The sequence below is a fragment of the Oculina patagonica genome, chromosome 1 (genome assembly GCF_052425735.1).
Source record: "Oculina patagonica isolate OP01 chromosome 1, crgOcupat, whole genome shotgun sequence".
Classification (NCBI taxonomy): domain Eukaryota; kingdom Metazoa; phylum Cnidaria; class Anthozoa; order Scleractinia; family Oculinidae; genus Oculina; species Oculina patagonica.
In genome coordinates this window covers 8,204,429-8,227,657 of record NC_135758.1, presented here as the reverse complement: position 1 = coordinate 8,227,657, position 23,229 = coordinate 8,204,429, and the positions used below count along the sequence as shown (strand labels likewise).

Here is a 23,229-nt window from a genome sequence, read left to right as displayed (position 1 = left end):
ATGGAAAGTCATACGTGATACAAAAAAATACCCCAAAAAAGAGCGCGGGTTTTTCCATGTAGTTGCCTCTTTTCCTCATATTCTAACGAACGAATAAAGTTAATCATTTTCGCAAATTAACGGGCAATCTGTTCTGTATTTCCGGAAAAAAGTCCTTTGTTTTCATCAAAGAAGGGCAGTTGCGGAAGTTGAATATCGAAGTAGTTATGGGAATCGAGCCGCCCTGGGAACGAATTGTCGGTAAAGTCCCAGACTTCCGCGTTATCCAGAGAAGTTCAGCAAGTTGAATGAACGATGCACGTGTTTGTTTGGTGGTTAAAGGGAAAATAACACAGAGATCAAGCGATATGTACGGTAAATATTTCTCAAATTGTTCTTTTTAGATATAAATTAATCCAGTATAGACTAATCAGTGTGTTTATATGGCTCAAGTGCCTCTGCTAGCCGTTCTAAAGCATCCAATGTACTATATTGCTTTTGTTCAAGTCTGTTTGTTTTATAAAGTATTTCATTCTCCGTAATTCTGAACTTCCTTCAGCTCAAAAGCAGCTATTTCAAAGCTCTCCGAGTGTCAGTGTAAACTTCAATTTTACACCACATCCTATCTCTTCGAGTAAGCGAGGATTATCTATATTTTAAATATAGATCGAAAATTCTGTCATGGTATGCACATCTCGCATGGTGAATACTGCTGTTAAAAGTCGGATGTCGTAAAATATTTCGAACCGTTAAGATTTATAACATGTATTGGAAGATGAAGGTAGATTAGAAGTCTAGAGCAAACGAAATTACTTCCAATACTATAATATAATACCAAAACAAGGCCACGAATCATGACAAGAGTTAACTGAAACGAAACGAAAACAGAGAAAAAGCGGAAGTGGAGACGAGAAACTGAAAGTTGTCTTTTTGTTAAAATATTCATTTACTATTGATCAATTTTGTAGTATATTTATGGTGGATACAATAACACCGAACAGAACTCAAAGATAGACGCACCTTGTCCGAGGAAGAGAAACACATCACAGCAGTATATAATGAGCTACTACTAAAAAACAGCGAGACAGCATAGCAAGTAACGCTAGTCACGCAGGGAAAGATAGTCTGTCACGGATTGTTTATATTGCATTCGTTTCTCCCTCTCTCCGTCCCTCCTCCCCACCCTCTCTTTCTCTCTATCCCTCCTTCATTCTTTCGCTACTCTCCCCATCTCTATCCTTCTCTCTTCTTTGATCGCACTAGAATCAACCAGAATCAACCATCTCTACGCTAAGCCGAATAGGAGACTTAGCTACAACCTTAAAAGGGTGTAGCTAAAGGGACAGAAAGTGCACATGGGGAAATTGGATATAACAAGATATAGAAAACATGGCCGTTGGTAGAAGGGTTATGGGTGGCGAACGCCAACGACATGCATGAGAACTGACCTCCCGTAACGGTACCTTTGCCTGTTAGCTAAAACGAGGGACTCCTAAATTCGGCGGCTCTATGTTACCAATTAATGCGCATTGTTGTATGTTACTCATTCACACCATCGGGTTGCCACATCATCTTGTCATCATGGATACGTCATTTACATTAGCTAGATCGCTCCCGTCAGCTGAGGCCACCCACTCAGTCAATAAACAGACAGAGTAAGAATTCCGACCCAAAAAGGTTGCTTTTCTACCGGAAGTAAATACGTTAACTTGTGCGGCTGCCCACACCAAGTTACCTTGGAGCAGCCTGCAAAAATATTGGAAGGGGGGGGGGGGGGGGAGCCTATCATCCAGAGGGAGTTGCAATACTTCTAGTCACTTTACAGGAACACCAAGCTAAGGATAAACCCTCATAAATTGTGTCTTCTTAGGTTACTTTTGGCTCTTAACGTTAGCCGTCCTATAAGGCATTCGAGAGCTTTAACCAGACCTCCAAATACCATGGCTTTATTTCACGATAAAACGCTCACGGCATTAATGCATTTTACTTCAACAGATAGCTAGGCAAGAATGGAAAGTGTCGAAGAGTACCTGCAAGCCTTAACCATCGGTATCTCTATTGCGATATTTCTACTCAACACTTATAGATATGATAAAGCCATTGGATTGTTTAGAGAGTGCTTGGTGCTCTTGAACAGTGATGGGGTGAAAACATTGGAAGTGCTTCTCAATGTACGTAAGCAGCTAACATTGATAGTTTACAGTAGGCTTGGAACGGCGTATTACTTTATCAGTGATTTCACAAACGCAATCGACTGCTATAACAAGGCTCTAGCACTCGCTAAAGACATGGGGAACACAAAAGGGGAATGCACGAATTATGGAAACCTTGGAAATGCGTATCTTAAAGCTGGGGAGTACGAAAAAGCGATTGAATGTTCCAGTAAAGCGCTTGAGATCAGTAAAGTGATTGGCAACAAACGAGAGGAGAGTATCAACAATGGCAATCTTGGAAGCGTCTACCAGTGCCTGGGAGAGTATCCTAGATCCCTGGAATATCACAAGAAGTCGCTCGAGCTTAACAAAGAACTTGGGGACTTAAAAGGAGAGGCACAAGACTACAACAACATTGGCGATGTGTACAAAAGTCTTGATGAGTCAGAGAAAGCCATTGATTATTATGAAAAAGCGATTCTTGTTAAACGGCGCATAGGAGACCAGCGCGGGGAATGTGATAATACAGATAATCTTGCAGGGTTTTGCTCGTCTCTGGGTAAATTAAAAATGGCGGAGATTTATCAGACGAGAGCACTTGAACTAAGCAAGATCATTGGAGACAGACGAGAACAACGAAGACACGAAAGCAATCTTGGCGTCCTTTATGATTCGCTTGGAGAATACACGAAAGCTAAAGAATGTCACGAGAACGCTCTTCAAATTTCAAGAGAGATCCGAGATGCGAAACAAGAGGCTGTGTCTCTTGGTAATTTAGGATCTGCTTATGCACGTCTTAGTGAATTCTCAATAGCCATTGAATGCCATACAAAAGCTCTGGAGATCAGGCAAAGTATTGGAGACAAACGCGGAGAAGCCACGCACCTTAGTAATCTTGGTACAACTTACCATGCTGTTGGTCAATACGCTAAAGCTGCAGAACATCACGAGAAAGCTCTGCAAATCCATCTAGAACTCAAGGACAAAGAGGGAGAAGGCGTAAACTACGGAAATCTTGGCGTGGTCTTCCACTCTCGAGGGGAGTACTTAAAAGCCATAGAATATCATAACAAGGCGCTTCAGATCAGGAGAGAATTAGGGGACAAACGTAACGAATGCGGCGACTACACCAACATCGGAGCAGCTCATCAATCGCTAAGCGATTATTCCAAGGCCCTAGAGTATCACGAAAAAGCACTGAAAATCAGGAGAGAAACTGGAGACCAGGTTGGTTTGGCCAATAGTTACGGCAACCTTGGAAATGTTTACCATTGTCTTGGGGAACACGCAGAAGCTGTAAAAAACTACGAAAAGGCTCTTGAGATCAGCATCAAGATTGAAGACAGGTCGTCGGAGACAATTCTTTACGGGAACATAGGGGCAGCATATATGGCCCTTAGTGACTACGACAAGGCCCTCACGTATATCCAAACGGCTCTTCTGTTATCTGTGGAACTGAATATGAAGAAGGAGGAAGGGACCCAATGCAGAGGTCTTGCCGATTTATTCCGCCTTCAAGGGGAATACATCAAATCTATAGAACAGAGCAAGAAAGCACTTGAAATCCATAAGGAAATTGGAGATAGGTACGGAGAAGGTGATTGCTACGGAAACCTTGGAGCCGTGTATGAGTCTCTTGGAGAGTACACATTGGCAATAGAAAATCACCAGAAAGCTCTTGAAATTACTAAGGAAATAGGCGACAAGAATGGGCAAGGCATGGCTTGTGCCAAATTAGGTCTGTGTCTGGCCTGGAAAGGAGATATTTCCCAAGCGTTGCAATATCTGTCAGAAAGTATCAACATGTACGAGGCAGTCCGAGACCTTCTTGGCAACAAAGATCATTTTAAAGTCTCCTTTAGCGACAGAAACATTTTCCCTTACAAGCTACTCGTTTGTCTTTTGTGTCAGTCGAAGGAGAACGAAAGCAAAGCCTTATACACTGCCGAACTAGGGCGTGCTAGAGGCCTCGCAGATTTAATGTCAAGTCAGTACTTCATCCAAGAAGGAGTCCAGAGAGAAGAACTGAGGATTACTTATATTGAAAAACTGCCGCTAAATAATGACTGTACTGTTCTGTTTCTCTTCTACCACGTACACGAGCTTTTTTTCTGGGTGATAACACCAAATAAGAAGATCACATTTAGGAAAGTGTCAAGGGAAAGTTTAGAAGCCGTTACCCAGCGTATCAAAGGCGTGAATGTGGAAGCCCTGTTTGAATCCATGGTAGATGTCACCAATGCACAGTATAAGTTTGGACGGGGCATTGACTGCGAGGACAGATCATTGTCGATGTTCGGAGCGGGCCAATCAGAGGACACGACGTTACCAAGGTACACGCTTATTAGAGGAGGATGGTGATGATGATGGTGACGAGAAGGTCTTGTTCGACAGTACGAGCGAGACAACCCTTCGGTTATGGTACAAAATGATTGTCGCCCCCGTGGAAGACCTCTTTGAAGGCTCTGAACTGATCGTAGTCCCCGAAGGATTGCTGCACAGGGTACCACTTGCAGCCTTAGAGGACAGCAATGGAAAACATCTTTCAGAAACTTATAAGATCCGGGTTATTCCGTCTTTGACGACTCTGAAGCTCATCCACGAAAGTCCAGGCAGTTATCACAGGGAGACTGGTGCGCTGATTGTGGGGGATCCTGATGTTGGAGAGGTCTTTTTGAACGGGAGGAAAGAGCACGTCTCTCGACTATCATCTGCCAAACAGGAAGCAGAGATGATTGGGCATTTGTTGAATATTGAGTCCTCAAGAGTTCTAACAGGAAGGCAAGCCACCAAACAGGCTGTGTTGCAGGAAATCAACTCAGTGAGTCTAATCCACATCGCAGCACACGGCGATGCAGAAAGAGGAGAAATATGTCTTGCACCTAACCGCTCTACAAACAAACTCCCTGTAAAAGAAGATTTCGTGCTGACAATGGCTGATGTGTCCAACGTCCAACTCCGTGCTAAGCTGGTGGTGCTCAGGTGTTGTCACAGTGGACGTGGTCAAATCAAAGCTGAAGGAGTTGTTGGAATTGCTCGAGCGTTCTTAGGATCTGGTGCACGCTCAGTTTTGGTGTCACTATGGGCTGTGGAAGACAGAGCAACGATGGAGTTCATGAAGCAATTCTATGAGCGCCTGGTTCGTGGCGAAAGTGCCAGTGAATCTCTTCATAATACCATGAAGTGGATGAGAGGAAATAAGTGGTACTGCAAAGTGAGTCAATGGGCACCGTTTGTTCTGATTGGCGATGATGTGACATTAAACTTTAGAAAATAAATCTCTCGGTAGGGCGGTCAGTGGAGCTTTGCCACCTTATTGGAACTTCATCTACATCGCCAACGAACGAACGACACATCTGCATCATTCTACATTTAATTTAGTCGGTGACGTCTTACGACTTTACTGGGTTATACTAACCGTTCGTGTACAGTGGGCAGTGGCTTGAGGTCGTCTAGAAAATGGTGACGTTTCCCCTTTCGAAATCTCAAAGGAAGATTTAGAAATATGATTGATTGATTGATTTTAATGAACAGAGTAAGTAAGTAAGTAAGTAAGTAAGTAAGTAAGTAAGTAAGTAAGTAAGTAAGTAAGTAAAACTTTATTTATGCAGGGTGGCACATTCAGCACAGTGGCTGGTCTCCAGAGGGGCCCTGTTGAAAAATAACTGGGAATTGTTATTGAAGAAAGCTTAGTTAGAACTCTACTGAAGCAATAAGATTATTCGTTTTCGATTTCCATGAAGTGATAGTTGATTCGGCCTTTGGCCTCTTTAGCTATCCCTCCTTCTCTGTATTTACTATATTACTGATTACATGCGAAATGATAATTCCGTGCCAAATACGTCGCTTATTTAACCAATCAGCGTGCAAGGTTTTTGTGATTTTATTAAAAACTAGATGAAGCTCGCTCTTTCCTAATTTCCATATTTCTCAAGATGGTGGCCATAGTTCAATTTCTTAACAGGAAACAATTTTTTTCCTTCCTCGCGATTTCAGCATGCATTTAGTGATCACCTCCCGTTCCAGAAGAATAATTGCAAAACACGAACAGACTCGGGAGCAATACAAAATGACTTTATTTAAAAAATCAGTTCCAATAAGGATCCTTTTTACAATAAATCAAAAACTCTTCACCAGTTTATGAAGCACTTGTTACTTTAACCGCAAACGCCAAGCATTCCGTATACAATTTTGCACCTTAAACCAGTCTCTAATGCATTGCTGACGTCAGTGTTATTCTTTTGAATAACCAACTGATTACTGGGACCGTGGAACTTATTCGATCATCAAGCGGGACACTGAATTCCAGCCTGTATGACCGTTGGAGTCTCCATATCCAGGACAGTTTCCAATGTTGATACCAACACGGATTTTAGCCTTGTGAATGTTGTCACAGTAGCCTTCTATTGATCCGAGCTTGTGGTTCGATTGGCTACTGCTTCGCATCCACCAAGTGACGTCAATGGGCAGTGGTCCGCTGCACTCGGCGCCATTGAAGCTGATGAACCATCGCTTACAGCACTTGCTGCAACCCAGATAAAAGTTCCCTTGATAAACCACGCGCAGAGCAGTATCACCCTTCTTCTTTTCGAAAACGCAATCCTACAAGAAATAATAAGCGTCATTAATTAGCACAAGTTGATACAAAGGAAATGATGACTGCATTGTAATTCTCTTAATTCAAATTGACGTGCAAATATGGTACATAAAAATGATTTATTCTCGACTGTTTTATTGACAAAATTGTATTTAATTGCTAATAACTGGAAAGTTCTTAGTTAATGTTGCTGTCAATAAGTTTTAAAAGAAATAAAAGTCAAGAAAAGTTTAAATCGAGAATGACTAATATGTATTAAATTCTTCCCAAGAATAAAGCTTACTTTTATAAGACCAATGTCACGGCTGTCTTCACCCCTCCACGCACATTGTTTCCAGTTTCTGTGGTCAGCGTCTGCACCATTTTGTCCCGCGTCTCCTTTAACACCACGTGACCCAGATGGTCCAGCCACACCCTTGTCACCTTTCGCGCCATCTCGGCCGTCGCGGCCTGGTAACCCGTTATATCCATTACGGCCAGGGATACCGGATGGTCCTTGCAGACACGTGCCAGGCTGCTGTGTAATTAAAGAAGGTAAGCGATGTGATCAGTGTAGCTGACATATTAAAGATTACATGTAAATCTATTCAGACTGGGCCTTTTGGACCTTGCGGGACCAGTGGGGAAGGAGGGGGGGGGGGGGGGGGGGGAATTTCAGAGGCCCACCTCCAATAACCGCTTTCGCCATGTCAACCACATTAACACAGAATGATGTATACCATAATTTTGAGGTCCCATAGTGTGGAAATTTGCTGCGCTTTTTTGTTAAATAAATTGACTTCTCTTATAATATTAATACCAAACAAACGCTAAAAGATTCATTACTTCCCAAACAGTTGTATACTAGCGGAATAAAACGAAAGAATGAAACAATGTAACTGCAATAAATGTAATTTCCCCCTGCCGAATTCGATCGGTTTTATAAGAACAGGACCTTCGATCGCGCAACAGATACTGCGATGGATTTCAGATATTTTTATTCTCTTTGATTGTACTGCAAAAAAAAGACATCCTTTCAAACCCGACTATGTTTTATAAAATAAATAAATCGAGTTTGTTTAACGAGGGTTGCACGTAACAGTCTTGCAACTGACAAACCTGTGGCTCTCAGATTCCCGATCGAATTGGAATTTAGAAGTGTTGGTTTTTGTGGAGGGAAGAAACCGGAGAACCCGGAGGAAAACCCTCGGAGCCACGATGAGAACCAACAACAAAGTCAAACCACATATGACGCCAGGTCCGGGAATCGAACCCGGGCCACATTGACGAGAAGCGAGCGCTCTCATCGCTGCGCCATCCCCTGCTCTGTTTTAACCTCACAAGAGGCTAAATCAATGTTTGGTTTAAATGAAATGCATTTAAACACGGTTTAGATTTTCAGCTGAATTTTTGTTGCTGTTGTTATTCTGGAAGTATACATATAAATTTGTTACCGAAAATGTTGTCGCGTTCAAATAATTAGTTGGGCATTATTGTATCAGTGTTCAGGTTAGAATCACTTCAAGTTCAATCATACAATCTTCTTTGAATTTTTTAATCTTGTAATGGCGATCCTGTTTTGCTAAAATTAATAATAAAAACCACTTTTTTCAGTGTTTACTTGCTTTGTCTTTTTTGCAAATTGCCCCTTTGAAGAGTTGCTCGGACAGGATTTTCTGTTAAGCTATACACCAAATCAAAACGCCCGGGATCTCGAGAGAGCAAGATAAACTAGGCCTTAGTTTAATTATTCCATTGTTTTTCGACTTCCAAAACCCGCTTTATTAATTTCATCCAAAAAAATACCCTATGATTGTCGTCGATTTGTTTATATACGCGCGTGATATTCAAATAACCTCTGTCAACCCTGCATTTTATTGGAAACAAGAAGCTTTAGAAGCTTGAGAAGCTTAAAATCGGGCGCTTAATAATTAGCTATCTGTTTTGACTTGAACGGCAGGGTACAGTACAGTAAAAATCACTGGAAAAACAGTCACTTAAACCTATTCAGGCCGGAGGGGGGGGGGAGCTTTTGAGGCCCGCGCTGACTTTGGACGCTTATAACTTTTTCAAGATTCAACCAAACGCTGCCAAACTTTGCGCGTTTATCTAAAATTTATCTTGCAATAATTTGGTAGGATTAGTTATTGGTGCCAGTAACTTGAAATCACCATGGCAACGTCATTTTGACAGGCTTGTTTTCCCAAATTTGTAATTTTCGTGTTTCTATTTAATAATGAAAATCTGGAATGTTTTCAAGATTGCATTATTACTTAATGACATAATGGTCTCAATTTATAAAAATATATTTCGCACAATACAAATAAACGATTGAACTAGACGTCTAGAAAATATAAATTTGTAACACTTAGCAAAGAGCAGCCTTTTCACAATACTTAATAAAGGCGGGGTTTTTACCTGAAGACCATTTTTTCCAACGCTTTAGGTGGCTGACGCATTTCAGTATTTTCCAGCCCTTACACTTTAATGGAACAGTATACAACTCCTAATCAGGTTACTATTGTCAAGAAAATGATCACAACTTATTGACCAATGATTAGGTATTTGTTTCATACCATTACTGTAATAGCAACTGGTGAAGAATAGTAGTACTTACCCAAAGTATAAGGGCTGGAAAACACTGAAAACCATTTCAGCCGCGTTTCAAGGAATCCAAAAAAGCTTTACTTATCCCATATATATTTGTTTTGCAGTATTTTGTTAATTTTTGGACGATTTTGGGGGATGTCTGAGAGGCGATAGTTTTTCTCAAAGGATTAGTAAAATTTAGACAAATAAGAAATATTGGAGATTGAATGTGATTTTAAAATTTGAATTTGAAGTTAAAAATTGGTGGACGGACACCAAACAGTCTCCTGACAACCCGGAGTGCTCTTGCGAGGGGGTCAACTGTTTGGTGGTGTTTCCATTCTTTTCTTCAATCCCTTCTTTAAATCTCTTAAAGTTCCATTCAAATTCAGGTAGAACCCCACCTTAAGTTTTGTTCTTGTGAGAAAACAACAGAAGTCAAAGGTTGCGTGATATAACCAAGCATGGATTTTAATTCTCCCTCCCTTTCCATCTCCTTAGCCTTTCACCCCCACCTGTCCCTCCCTTTCTACTCTCATTCAATTTAATGTTTGTTTACATTTCCTAACCAATTCAGTATCGTACTAATCTGTGCCAAGCAATCAGATAATAACAGAAATTTGCCTTACTTTTGATCTCCCATACCAAGACCTTAGAGTATAAACCGCTAATAAAACAAAAAATACTTGATAATAATTCTCTGAGGTTATACACCTTGCAGTATTAACGTACTAACGAACTTGATAACAAACCCCGTGTCGTACTAAGGATTTTACTGATCAACATAGAAAATAAGTTCACAATGGTTTGTTTCCAAAACGTTTTTTACTGTACAGAGGGTCTGTATATTGACCTGTAACTTGTATACCGTATTGAAAAATTCAGAACGAACCGACTTCTGCCCGCTACCATGATATCATGTTGAAAAATTAGCTCGTTCGAAACCGTAGCAAAATCGTTAGAGACAGACAAGATACAGCCGTTTACTGGCAGTCTTTGAAAATCCTGAATTTCGTCAAAATGAGCCAAAATAAAGTTTTAAAATTTCCTTTATCAATATGGTTCTTATCTTTTTATTCAATTCTATGAACTGCTTTTATGCAGTACTGTCCAACAAAGATTTCAATTTCCCCAAAGTTTCGGGACAAATGGATACAAAATATTTCGTGCAGAATGTAATTTGATTAAGCGAATGTTTTCACGTCTATAAATACTTCAAGCAGTGAATGAAAAACCGTTTTGTTTTCATCGATGAGAACCACTTTCAAATAGTTAATGCATAAAAAATAACAATCAGATCAGAATACAATAATTATTAATGCAAGGTCTCGCTATTATGTCTCTGCAGAGATACTTCTTTTTTGCAAGTTCAAATGTATGCAAATTTCGTGTGAAATGAAATTCGATTCCATTGTCTTGTTTACAAACTCTTTCTTAAGAAAGTTGTATTTTCGTGAATAAAACCCATTGGCCTGTTTTGTTTTCCTGATCATGTTTGTCTTATATTTTTACAAAACATGTGGTCTTTTTTTCGGAACTTTAAGTTGTACAAAAATTTCTATTTTGAACACAGATGTCACTTCCGGAATTTCTCATCTAAAATTCAATTGGTATTTAATTATAGTATTCGAAGTTTTCATTTTCAAGTCATCTTTTCATTCGATAGCTTTACTGATCTCGTAAAAAACTCCATTCAAGTTCACACCAATACTGTACATTGCCAATATTTTGCTGACGTCTTGAGAAGTGTCTTACTAACGTCACTAGTCAAATCTAAAATATATCCAAAACATGTTGTGCAAACATTCTACTCTTTGTGACAGGCGACTTTGACGCCCAACTGTGCGGAAATGAAAATCGACATACTTCTTGCTAAATATATAAAAAATAGTTTTAAAGTGGAGTCCGCCTCAAAAAATGTACCGCCAGATCACACTGCTATTTCAAAGTTTTCCACAAAAACATTGCGTGACATGAATGACGTTACCCCTTTTATTTACAAAAATAGCTTCAACTTGTCAAAGCAACTATAGTTTCACAATGGTGATTATTAGTACTTTACCCCTTAAGCTTTTTTCTCTGTCCTCCCGCCGAAGCAAAGAAGAGAACCAGATTGCAGATTAGCCCAAAAGTCGACCCAGTGTTCCTACAACGATTTACTGTCAAAACTGAAATGAAACCGATTGGCCCAGGCTATCCCCGTCATTTTTAGCCGACAGGAGACTATCGTCTAGGACGACCAAAGGGTAAACTATAAATCGGCCACGCCCGATTAAAAAGAAAGCAACTGACAAAAATTGTGACTAAGGTTTTCATCAGTTATTCATCAATTTGGCAAACTGTGTTAGACCGTAAATGTATTTAAACCTTTCTTTGCGTACGCAACATGCTTTTCAACATCTGTGACAAGGGTTTTTAATTTTTCCCTGTATTCATAAAAAAAGCGTTTTGACAAACGGCGCTGTTTTGCATGCAGTGTGTGACCTTTTCGTTCAGGTATGATTTCAAAATTACGACCTAAGATAAACATAGACTAGCTGTTTGCATTTTTTTCAACATAAGCAGGTTTGAGTAAATCGGACGACATGTATGGTTTCTGGCAAGTTGATTTTGTAATCAAAATTAAATAATGTCGATAGTTGTTCGAAAAAATTTGGCGTTTTTAGCGTAAAGCAATATTTATGTTCACTTTGTAAAGCTAACTGCTGATTGTTGTCCGCAAATAATTTCAAACTGTATAATGCTTTAGTTAAATTTTAAGCTGCTTTGGAAACCGATAGCGCCGCTAAATTTACATTTGTAGAGTTAATGTGAAATTAACGCGAAATGTATCAAAATACAGGTACAATAACGTTTAGGCGAGTTTTTAACTCGATAAACAAACTGAGAGATAATCAATTTTCGTTCTCTATTATACCGCAATGAAGCCTTACCTTGGACGGAAAACAATACTGGTGTCATTTTCTTCAATGTAATCGAGTAGCAGAGCAAGCAACAGAGATAAAACCCTGGATTTTTCTGAACATGTTTGTTTCTTCAAAAGCTCTTCGACGTCTTTAGCTTTAAGAAGTTCTACTACCTGTTGCGCGTCGAGACATAAAATGCATTGTTTGTTCCACTAATGGCATCTAGAAGATTTTTCACGTTCTGATAAACTGTCAAAATCTAAAGAATACTTGTCTTTCAATATAAAAACATCAAGAGAAATTCAATGAGATTTTTGACAGAACTGTCCCGGGAAAGCGAACACCACAGGGTTTATTAAAAAAATAATAAAATTTCCTTTGGCTAGTGGTCTAATTTGTGTCTTGTTTTATCCCTGATGAAAATTATTCAATATATTGAATACTGATTTTCAATATGGTGGATATTAGACATCTTGCTTTCCAATTTTTGGTATGTTTGATTTATTTAAGTCATTTTGATTGTCGCCATTGTCAGAAAGGGTACTGCGCGGAAAATGTAAATTTATCAGGCGAGACTACTGCAAGCAAAATTATAAAACGGAATTATTAATCAAATATGTTTGATAAACTAAAAACTGACGTACAGTTATAGCTTTTTATTATACCTCTGTATTAATCCTCCAATCAAAAGTCTGCATTGTGGACACGTGCCGATCCATTACTTTCCTATAGTGAACAGCGAAATATCGGACAGAGAAATCATCCAGGCATGTAAACATGGGGCATTTGCTGAATGAAATTTTCGTTCATTTGAAATAATTCACTTCAAGTCCGGGATATTCAAAGCATGAGGCGACCAATTTTAATTTTTAACTAATTTATATTTAATGTTTATTTTTGAATTTAAACTTTTATTTTAAATATTTAAATTAATTTTTTTAACTTAATGCTTTAATCAAAATTTAGAATTTAATTCTTAGCGATTTTTACGTTTTATTGCTTTTAATGCGCATTTATAATGTTTTAAAGATTTATACAGCTCATTTTAGCGAATTTTTTGTCGATTTTATTATATAGTAATTTCTTTAGTGTTCTTTTTGAATTTTTTAACATTATTGTAAAGCGCTTAGAATATTTTTCTATTTTTATTTATTATAATTATCATCATTAAATTTGTATTTTAAATTGTCTTGAGAACAGCAGACACGTAAAGATTTTAAGAAAAACGACAATTTTTTTAAGTTTCAAAGACATGTTTCGACAGAGCATCTGTCATCTTCAGTTGAAAGGTTTACAAAGCACAGTGAGTTGAATAATAAGTAGAAAAAATGCTAATTAAAACAAGTAGTAACAACAGAACGTGAAAATGTGTGAATTAGAAGGATAATTTTAGATTTACATGGTGTAATTGCTGATTGAGGCAAGGTAGTTCCTTTTGAATATGGATAGCCTCCTTTATCTTAAGTTGAAAGCTGGTAGAGGCGTGATCTAAAATATGAAAGCAATCTGTTGAACACAAGGAGCGACAGCGTTCAGAATTCTGAAGGTGTTTGAAAATGTGGGAGGCCTTATCACTGGCTAAGTGCTCACGCACGCGTGTGGCAAAATGTCGGGTGGTTTCGCCGACATAACAGGCATTACAGCCCGCACATGCAAACTTGTAAACCACACACGAACGGAGACCGCCAGGGATAGGGTCTTTCACTCCAAAAAGATTACCGATCTTAAAAGAAGAAAAAACTAGTTTGATATCTAAATCATTACAATAGCGCTTAATTAAGTGTCTAATCTTTTTCTGAGTGACGACAGAAAAATAGCCTACGTACGGCAGCTTAAAGTAAAATGTGGGCAAAGTAGTAGGGAGGGAGCCCCGGGGACAATGGTTGCTATGGATACCAGTGATGTAACGGTTAACTACTTTTTGAATTAAATGGGCAGGAAAGGTTCTTTTTTAGAATTTCAGTAAGCTTGGTTATGTCCTCGTGTAACCCCAACCAGGTGTTATTGATCTTGTAGGCCCGGTCGACAAGAGTTCTAATGAGACCTACTTTGTACGAGTACGAGGTGAAGCTAAAATAATTAGTTAATAGCCCAGTAAAGGTTTTCTTGCGGTAAACTCTAGTAAGGAAAGAATTAGGGTCATTATTATCAATAAGAACATCAAGAAAGGGTAATTGGCGATTAAGTTCTTTTTCCATGGTAAACCTTATGTTAGGGTGCCTAGAGTAAGGTACCTTTCCCATTGACCTGGCGGTCAATTACATTTCCAAGGGCAATCCCGACCTTAAGTTAAGTAAAACTGAACTTAGAAGCCTCTTCACTGTAGCCACTGCCCAAACTCATTTTTTATTTCACGGCTCTTTCTATGACCAAATTGACGGCGTGGCCATGGGGTCTCCCCTTGCTCCCGTATTAGCAAATCTTTTTATGGGGCATCATGAAAAACTATGGTTGGAAAATTTTCAAGGGTCTGAAATTTTATTTTATCGTAGGTATGTTGACGACACTTTTTGTTTATTTCACTCGGAGCACGATGCTGTTGTATTTTTTAACTACATTAACTCTAGGCACCCTAACATAAGGTTTGTAATGCCTGTTATGTCGGCGAAACCACCCGACATTTTGCCACACGCGTGCGTGAGCACTTAGCCAGTGATAAGGCCTCCCACATTTTCAAACACCTTCAGAATTCTGAACGCTGTCGCTCCTTGTGTTCAACAGATTGCTTTCATATTCTAGATCACGCCTCTACCAGCTTTCAACTTAAGATAAAGGAGGCTATCCATATTCAAAAGGAACTACCTTGCCTCAATCAGCAATTACACCATGTAAATCTAAAATTATCCTTCTAATTCACACATTTTCACGTTCTGTTGTTACTACTTGTTTTAATTAGCATTTTTTCTACTTATTATTCAACTCACTGTGCTTTGTAAATCTTTCAACTGAAGATGACAGATGCTCTGTCGAAACATGTCTTTGAAACTTAAAAAAATTGTCGTTTTTCTTAAAAAGTATTTTAAATTCAATTCAATTTAATTTAAAATAATGTTAATTTAATCAACACGCCAAAAATTAAAAAGGGAATTTTTATTAAATAGTAATTTTAATTTTAACTCCAATTTAAATTTAAATCTAGGCTCTAATTTAAAATTAAAATGTAATTTTATTTCAATTAAAATCAAATTTATTTTTCAAAAAACTTTTAATTTTTTTTTTTAAAAAGAATAAATTTAATGTTTGAAAAAATAAATTTATTGTTACATTTAATTACTTTCATTTAATTTCAATTTTAAATTTAAAATCAGATTTAAAATAAAATTTAAATTTAAATAAGTGTTTAAATTAATTTTTATTAAAATTCAATTTTATTTTAACTTATTAGAGTTAAATGTAATTTAACTGTTCATTTTAATTTTAAATTCTGGCATTAAAAGTTTGTGGCGGAGAATATCCTTTTGAGATCAACTATTTTCATTAGACTGATGAAAGTCTTTGCAAATATTCCGTATCTGAGCACTTTGGCAAAACGTTATGGATAGCAGCTAGGGTTAGGGTTAACCCTAAGGGTAAACAACGATAACCACGAGAACCTTGAAGAACCACGAGAATCACAAGAAACAGAAGAACAACGAGAAACAGGGTTACAGGATAACCACGAGATCCAGAACAACCAGAAGAACTACAAGAACCAGAAGAACCACGAGAACCAGAGAAGAACCAGATGAACCAGAAAAAGCAGAGAAGAACGAGAGGAACGATGCAAACCATGACCAGTAGAATGACGAGTACCAGAGGAACCACAAAAACCACGAGAACCAGAAGTACTACGAGAACCAGCAGAACCACGAGAACCAGAAGAACCACGAGAACAAGCAGAACCACGAGAACCATAAGAACCACGAGAACAAGCAGAACCACGAGAACCATAAGAAGCAGAAGAACCAGAAGAACAAGAAGAACCACGAGAACCAGAAGAACAAGAAGAACCAGAAGAACAACGAGAACAAGCAGAACCACGAGAACCAGGAGAACAAGAAGAAACAAGAGAACCAGGAGAACCAGGAGAACCAGGAGAACCAGCAGAACCGCGAGAACTAGCAGAACAAGAAGAACCAGAAGAATCACGAGAACCAGAAGAACCACGAGAACCAGAAGAACCACGAGAACCAGAAGAACCACGAGAACCAGAAGAACAATAAGAACCAGAAGAACCACGAGAACTAGCAGAACCACGAGAACTAGAAGAACCACGAGAACTAGCAGAACCAGAAGAACCACGCGAACCAGAAGAACCACGAGAACCAGCAGGACCACGAGAACTAGCAGAACCACGAGAACTAGAAGAACCACGAGAACTAGCAGAACCAGAAGAACCACGAGAACTAGCAGGACCACGAGAACCAGAAGAACAAGAAGAACCAGAAGAACCACGAGAACCAGAAGAACCACGAGAACCAGAAGAACCACGAGAACCAGAAGAACAAGAAGAACCAGAAGAACCACGAGAACCAGAAGAACAAGAAGAACCAGAAGAACCACGAGAACCAGCAGGACCACGAGAACCAGCAGAACCGCGAGAACCAGAAAACCCACGAGAACTAGCAGAACCACGAGAACCAGTAGAACAAGAAGAACCAGAAGAACCACGAGAACCAGAAGAACCACGAGAACCAGCAGGACCACGAGAACCAGCAGAACCACGAGAACCAGAAAAACCACGAGAACTAGCAGAACCACGAGAACCAGTAGAACCGCGAGAACTAGCAGAACCACGAGAAGTAGAAGAACAACGAGAACTAGCAGAACCACGAGAACTATTAGAACCACGAGAACCAGCAGAACCATGAAAACCAGCAGAACAAAGAGAACCACGAGAACCAGAAGAACCACGAAAACCAGCAGAACCACGAGAACCAGCAGAACCACGAGAATCAGAAGAACCACGAGAACCAGAAGAACCACGAGAACTAGCAGAACCACGAGAACTAGAAGAACCACGAGAACTAGCAGATCCAAGAGAACTAGCAGAACAATGAGAACTAGCAGAACCACGAGAACTAGCAGAACAACGAGAACCACGAGAACCAGAAGAACCACGAGAACTAGCAGAACCACGAAAACAAGAAGAATCACGAGAACTAGCAGAACCACGAGAACCACGAGAACCAGCAGGACCACGAGAACCAGCAGAACCACGAGAACCAGAAGAACAAGAAGAACCAGAAGAACCACGAGAACCAGAAGAACCACGAGAACTAGAAGAACCACGAGAACTAGCAGATCCAAGAGAACTAGCAGAACAATGAGAACTAGCAGAACCACGAGAACCAGAAAAACCACGAGAACCAGCAGAACCGCGAGAACTAGAAGAACCACGAGAACTAGAAGAACCACGAGAACTAGCAGAACCACGAGAACCATAAGAACCACGAGAACCAGCAGAACCACGAGAACTAGCAGAACAAGAAGAACCAGAAGAATCACGAGAACCAGAAGAACCACGAGAACCAGTAGGACCACGAGAACCAGAAAAACCACGAGAACTAGCAGAACCAGAAGAACCACGCGAACCAGCAGAACCACGAGAACCAGAAAAACCACGAGAACTAGCAGAACCAGAAGAACCACGCGAACCAGAAGAACCACGAGAACCAGAAAAACCACGAGAACTAGCAGAACCAGAAGAACCACGAGAACCAGAAGAACCACGAGAACCAGCAGGACCACGAGAACTAGCAGAACCACGAGAACTAGAAGAACCACGAGAACTAGCAGAACCAGAAGAACCACGAGAACTAGCAGGACCACGAGAACCAGAAGAACAAGAAGAACCAGAAGAACCACGAGAACCAGCAGGACCACGAGAACCAGCAGAACCGCGAGAACCAGAAAACCCACGAGAACTAGCAGAACCACGAGAACCAGTAGAACAAGAAGAACCAGAAGAACCACGAGAACCAGAAGAACCACGAGAACCAGCAGGACCACGAGAACCAGCAGAACCACGAGAACCAGAAAAACCACGAGAACTAGCAGAACCACGAGAACCAGTAGAACCGCGAGAACTAGCAGAACCACGAGAAGTAGAAGAACAACGAGAACTAGCAGAACCACGAGAACTATTAGAACCACGAGAACCAGCAGAACCACGAAAACCAGCAGAACAAAGAGAACCACGAGAACCACGAGAACCACGAAAACCAGCAGAACCACGAGAACCAGCAGAACCACGAGAATCAGAAGAACCACGAGAACCAGAAGAACCACGAGAACTAGCAGAACCACGAGAACTAGAAGAACCACGAGAACTAGCAGATCCAAGAGAACTAGCAGAACAATGAGAACTAGCAGAACCACGAGAACTAGCAGAACAACGAGAACCACGAGAACCAGAAGAACCACGAGAACTAGCAGAACCACGAAAACAAGAAGAACCACGAGAACTAGCAGAACCACGAGAACCACGAGAACCAGCAGGACCACGAGAACCAGCAGAACCACGAGAACCAGAAGAACAAGAAGAACCAGAAGAACCACGAGAACCAGAAGAACTACGAGAACTAGAAGAACCACGAGAACTAGCAGATCCAAGAGAACTAGCAGAACAATGAGAACTAGCAGAACCACGAGAACCAGAAAAACCACGAGAACCAGCAGAACCGCGAGAACTAGAAGAACCACGAGAACTAGAAGAACCACGAGAACTAGCAGAACCACGAGAACCATAAGAACCACGAGAACTAGCAGAACAAGAAGAACCAGAAGAATCACGAGAACCAGAAGAACCACGAGAACCAGAAGAACCACGAGAACCAGTAGGACCACGAGAACCAGCAGAACCACGAGAACCAGAAAAACCACGAGAACTAGCAGAACCACGAGAACCAGAAGAACCACGAGAATCAGAAGAACCACGAAAACCAGAAGAACCACGAGAACCAGAAGAACCACGAGAACCAGAAGAACCACGAGAACCAGAAGAATCACGAGAACCAGAATAACCACGAGAACCAGAAGAACCACGAGAACCAGAAGAACCACGAGAACCAGCAGAACCACGAGAACCAGAAGAACCACGAGAACCAGAAGAACCACGAGAATCAGAAGAACCACGAGAACTAGCAGAACCACGAGAACCAGCAGAACCACGAGAACTAGCAGAACCACGAAACCGGAAAAACCACGAAAACTACCACAAGAACCAGAAAACAAGAGAAAAAGAGAACCAAAGAAGCAAAGAACCACAAGAACCACGAGGAGGAGAGAACCAGAAAAACCACGAAAACCAGAAGAACTATGAAGAACGATGAGAACCAGAAGAACAACGAAACCAGAAAAGAACCAGAAGAAAGATGAGAACCATGCAAACCAGTGGAATAACGATTACCAGGGGAACCAGAAGAACCACGAGAGCCAGGAAACCCAAAGAACCAGAAGGACCAGGAGAACCCGAGGAACTAGAAGAATCAAAAGAACCAGAGAACCAGAAGAACCACGAGAACCACACGAACCAAAAGAACCCCGAAAACTAGGAGAACTAGAGAACCAGAAGAACTACGAGAACTAAACGAAGCAGATGAACCACGAGAAACCGAGACAAACCAAAAGAATAACGAGAACAGGAGAGCAATAAGAACCACGGGAACCACGAGAACCGGAGAAGAACCAGACAAAACAAGAGAACCAGAGAACCAGAGAAGAACCAGATAAACCACGAGAACCAGAAAAAAAAACTAGAAGACCCACGAGAACAAGTTAACCAGAAGAACCACGAAGAGGAGAGAACCAGAACAAGAAGAACCATGCAGAACAACGATAACCAAGGGAATCAGAAGAACAACGAGACCAGAAAAGAACCAGAAGAACCACGAGAACCAGAGAAGAACCAGAAGAACCACGAAGAGCGAAAAACCAGAAGAAGCACAAGAACCAGAAGAACCATGAAGAACACCGAGAACTTAGGGAACGAGAAGAACAACGAGAACCAGAGAAAAACCAGAAGAACCACGAAGAGCGAAAAACCAGAAGAAGCACAAGAACCAGAAAAACCATGAAGAACAACGAGAACTTAGGGAACGAGAAGAACAACGAGAACCAGAGAAAAACCAGAAGAACCACTTGAACCAACGGAACCAGAAGCAAATTTAAATATTTTAAATATTTGGCCAAGGCAAATTTAAATATTTTAAATAAAGTTAAACTAAGTTAAACTATGGGTGTTAAACTAAAAGTTTTGACAATATGCAAATTTTGTGAGAGTGTGCTTTAAAATGGGCCATTGAAGCATCAAAAAATTACATGGGCCAATTTTTTTAAATTGATTTTCATTCTACTAACATTGGGATAACACCTGATATAAGTTTCAATTTTAGCTAGTTAGGCAGTTAAAAAATACGACCATCTAAAATTTAGCAATTTTGGGTGGTGGATTTCTCATCAAAATGTGGCCAATTTAAGTGCCAGACTTCACACTACAAGAACCCCCTATGCCAATCCGCACTATGAAATGAAAGAGCTTTTATAGCATAATTACAGCGTACAATCATTTAGTCAATAGGTTTCGTGGGTTTGTTTTTATACAAGTCCAAACTTTCACCTTCACAAACGTACAGGATTTACCATGATCTGGAGGGTCCATATGGGACCACCCCTGGAACTTTTGAAGTAGAAGTCAGAAAACAAAACCAAAATGGCTTTTGGAATATCTCATCTAGGTCAAATTTTGCAGGAAGTTTTACGAAAATCGGCTGACCCCGATTTTCAACATTTGGAACACTTTCTCAGACAATGACTCCTAAACCTCTCATGTGCCACTCAGTGTTCGATTTTTCCTGACTGGCATTCCGAATGATGCAGGTCAATCAAAGATCTCTTCGAGATATCGACTTTTTTGCATGAAGTTAGCATGAGTAGAAAGTTTTTCCTGGGCATTGTTGTTCGAACATATCATGGAAGACTTCAAACGTCTTTCAGTTCAAGAATTTTTGTTATTTTCGCGGAGGAAATGCTGTATTTGTCAGTCGCGACGGCTGGGTGCTTTGCGACTCATATACTTTGGCTTGGTCAAAAATGGTAAACTTTGACATTTTTTTGACTAGTTCCTTCACTGGATAAAACCAACTGCCAGATGAGCGAAATGTATGCCTAAAGGCTTGTGGTTATGTATTCAAATTTAATAAAAACATATTTAATACAAATAAAAGTAATAACATAAAGTCACATTGGCGTTAGTTTTGTCGTCATTAGGTACCAACAAATCCGTAGGCTTTTGAGGGACGGGCTTGTGAAGCTTTCTTTTTAAACTTAAAACTGGAATTCAGCAGCCTGACAATTTATTTTTATTACCGCCTGAAGAGCATTTAGAAATAGCTTTAAAAGTACTAGACTAATAGACTAATGTCACCCTTTCTCCTCGATACACACGTGTCATTTCAAAATCAATAAAGTTCAAAAATCCACCGTTTGAAGATGTTCTCCTTGTAACGCTTGGGCCGTCGTTTATTTAACCAATCAGCGTGCAAGGTTTTTTGCGATTTTATTAGAAATTAGATGAAGCCCATTCTGTCTTCATTTTGTATTTGTCAAGATGGTGGCCATAGTACAATTTCGTTCTTAACAGGAAACAAATTTTTTCACCTTTTTCCAGATATCAGCATGCATTGAGTGATCACCTCCAGTTCCAGAAGAGAAATTGCAAAACACGGACAATAAGACATCAAGAGCAATGAGTACCAGGTTTATTCAACAAAATCGGTTCCGATAAGGTTCCTGATTACAATAAATAAATAAATAACCCTTCACCAGTTTATGAAGTACTTGTTACATTAACAAACGCCAAGCATTCCGTATACAATTTCGCCCTTTAAATCAGTCCCTAATGCATTGCTGACGTCAGCGTTATTCTTCTGAATAACCAACTTATTACTGGGACCGTGGGACTTCCTCGATCATCAAGCGGGACACTGAATTCCAGCCTGTATGACCGTTGGAGTCTCCATATGAGGGACAGTTTCCAATGTTGATACCAACACGGATTTTGCCTTTGTGAATGTTGTCACAGTAGCCTTCTATTGATCCGGGTTTGTGGGTTGGAAAGTTGTTGTTTGCCGTCCACCAAGCGACGTCAATGGGCATCGGACCGCTGCATTCGGCGCCATTAAAGGTGATGAACCAACGCTTACAACAGTTGTTGCAAAGCAGATAAAAGTTGCCTTGATAAACCACACGGAGAGCGGTATCATCCTTCTTCTTTTCGAAAACGCAATCCTACAAAACATAATTAGCGCTATTTATTAGCGCGAGTTGATACAAAGGAATTGATGCCTGTATTGTAATTTTATTACCCGAAATTGAGTGGAAATATGACTGTTGTATTAAGAAAATTGTGTTAAACTGGTAATAACTGCAAAGGTTAGTTAATTTTGGTGTAGAAAGAATTCAAGAGAAGATCAAATCGAGAATGACAAATATGTATTAACTTCGTTTCCAAAAATTAAAGCTTACCTGAATAAGACCAATGTCACGGCTGTCTCCACCTTTCCACGCACACTGTTTCCAGTTTCTGTGGTCAGCGTCTGCACCATTTTGTCCGGCGTCTCCTTTAACACCACGTGACCCAGGGGGACCAGCCAAGCCCTTGTCACCTTTCGCGCCATCTCGGCCGTCGCGACCTGGTAACCCGTTATATCCATTACGGCCTGGGATTCCGGATGGTCCTTGCAGACACGTGCCAGGCTGCTGTGTAATTAAAGAAGGTTAGCGATGTGATCAGTGTAGCTGACATAAGATTACACAGGATGATGAATACCATAATTTATTTTCTCTTAAAATATTTTACGTAATGAATTAAAATTCATTACGTGTGAAAAGTTCGTCACATGACAGTAGCAAGATTAACTTGTGGGGAGAGGGGAGAGAAAAGAAATTATCTTTATCACTGTTAATAAGTAAACACCCGTTGTTGGGTTTGAGTGATGTCCAACGAGGCAACATGATTGACAGGCTAAACGAGATTTTTCCTGCA

General features: G+C 40.1%; 1 protein-coding gene and 1 pseudogene across 5 annotated transcripts in view; one reads left to right on the top strand and one right to left on the bottom strand.

Annotated features, from left to right (window-relative positions):
- The first annotated feature begins 282 nt into the window (after window positions 1-282).
- Window positions 283-5,681, top strand: LOC144654281 (uncharacterized; annotated as a pseudogene). Its single transcript, XR_013570890.1, has 2 exons — window positions 283-354; window positions 1,975-5,681. The product of XR_013570890.1 is annotated as an uncharacterized LOC144654281 (transcript).
- Window positions 5,682-6,266: 585 nt separating this feature from the next.
- LOC144654998 (collagen triple helix repeat-containing protein 1-like) overlaps window positions 6,267-23,229 on the bottom strand; it is a 29,755-nt gene continuing 12,792 nt past the window's right edge. For 2 of the 4 annotated variants that reach the window (XM_078515224.1, XM_078515228.1), the window contains exons 2-3: window positions 22,710-22,943; window positions 21,931-22,472 (exon numbers count right to left, since the gene is read on the bottom strand). In XM_078515224.1, coding sequence (XP_078371350.1) covers window positions 22,128-22,472; window positions 22,710-22,943 — 579 coding nt within the window. In that variant the 3' untranslated portion in view covers window positions 21,931-22,127. Of the gene's footprint in view, window positions 6,735-7,012; window positions 7,247-21,930; window positions 22,473-22,709; window positions 22,944-23,229 lie in introns of those variants that run through there. The other 2 variants (XM_078515239.1, XM_078515234.1) reach the window with 2 other exon arrangements.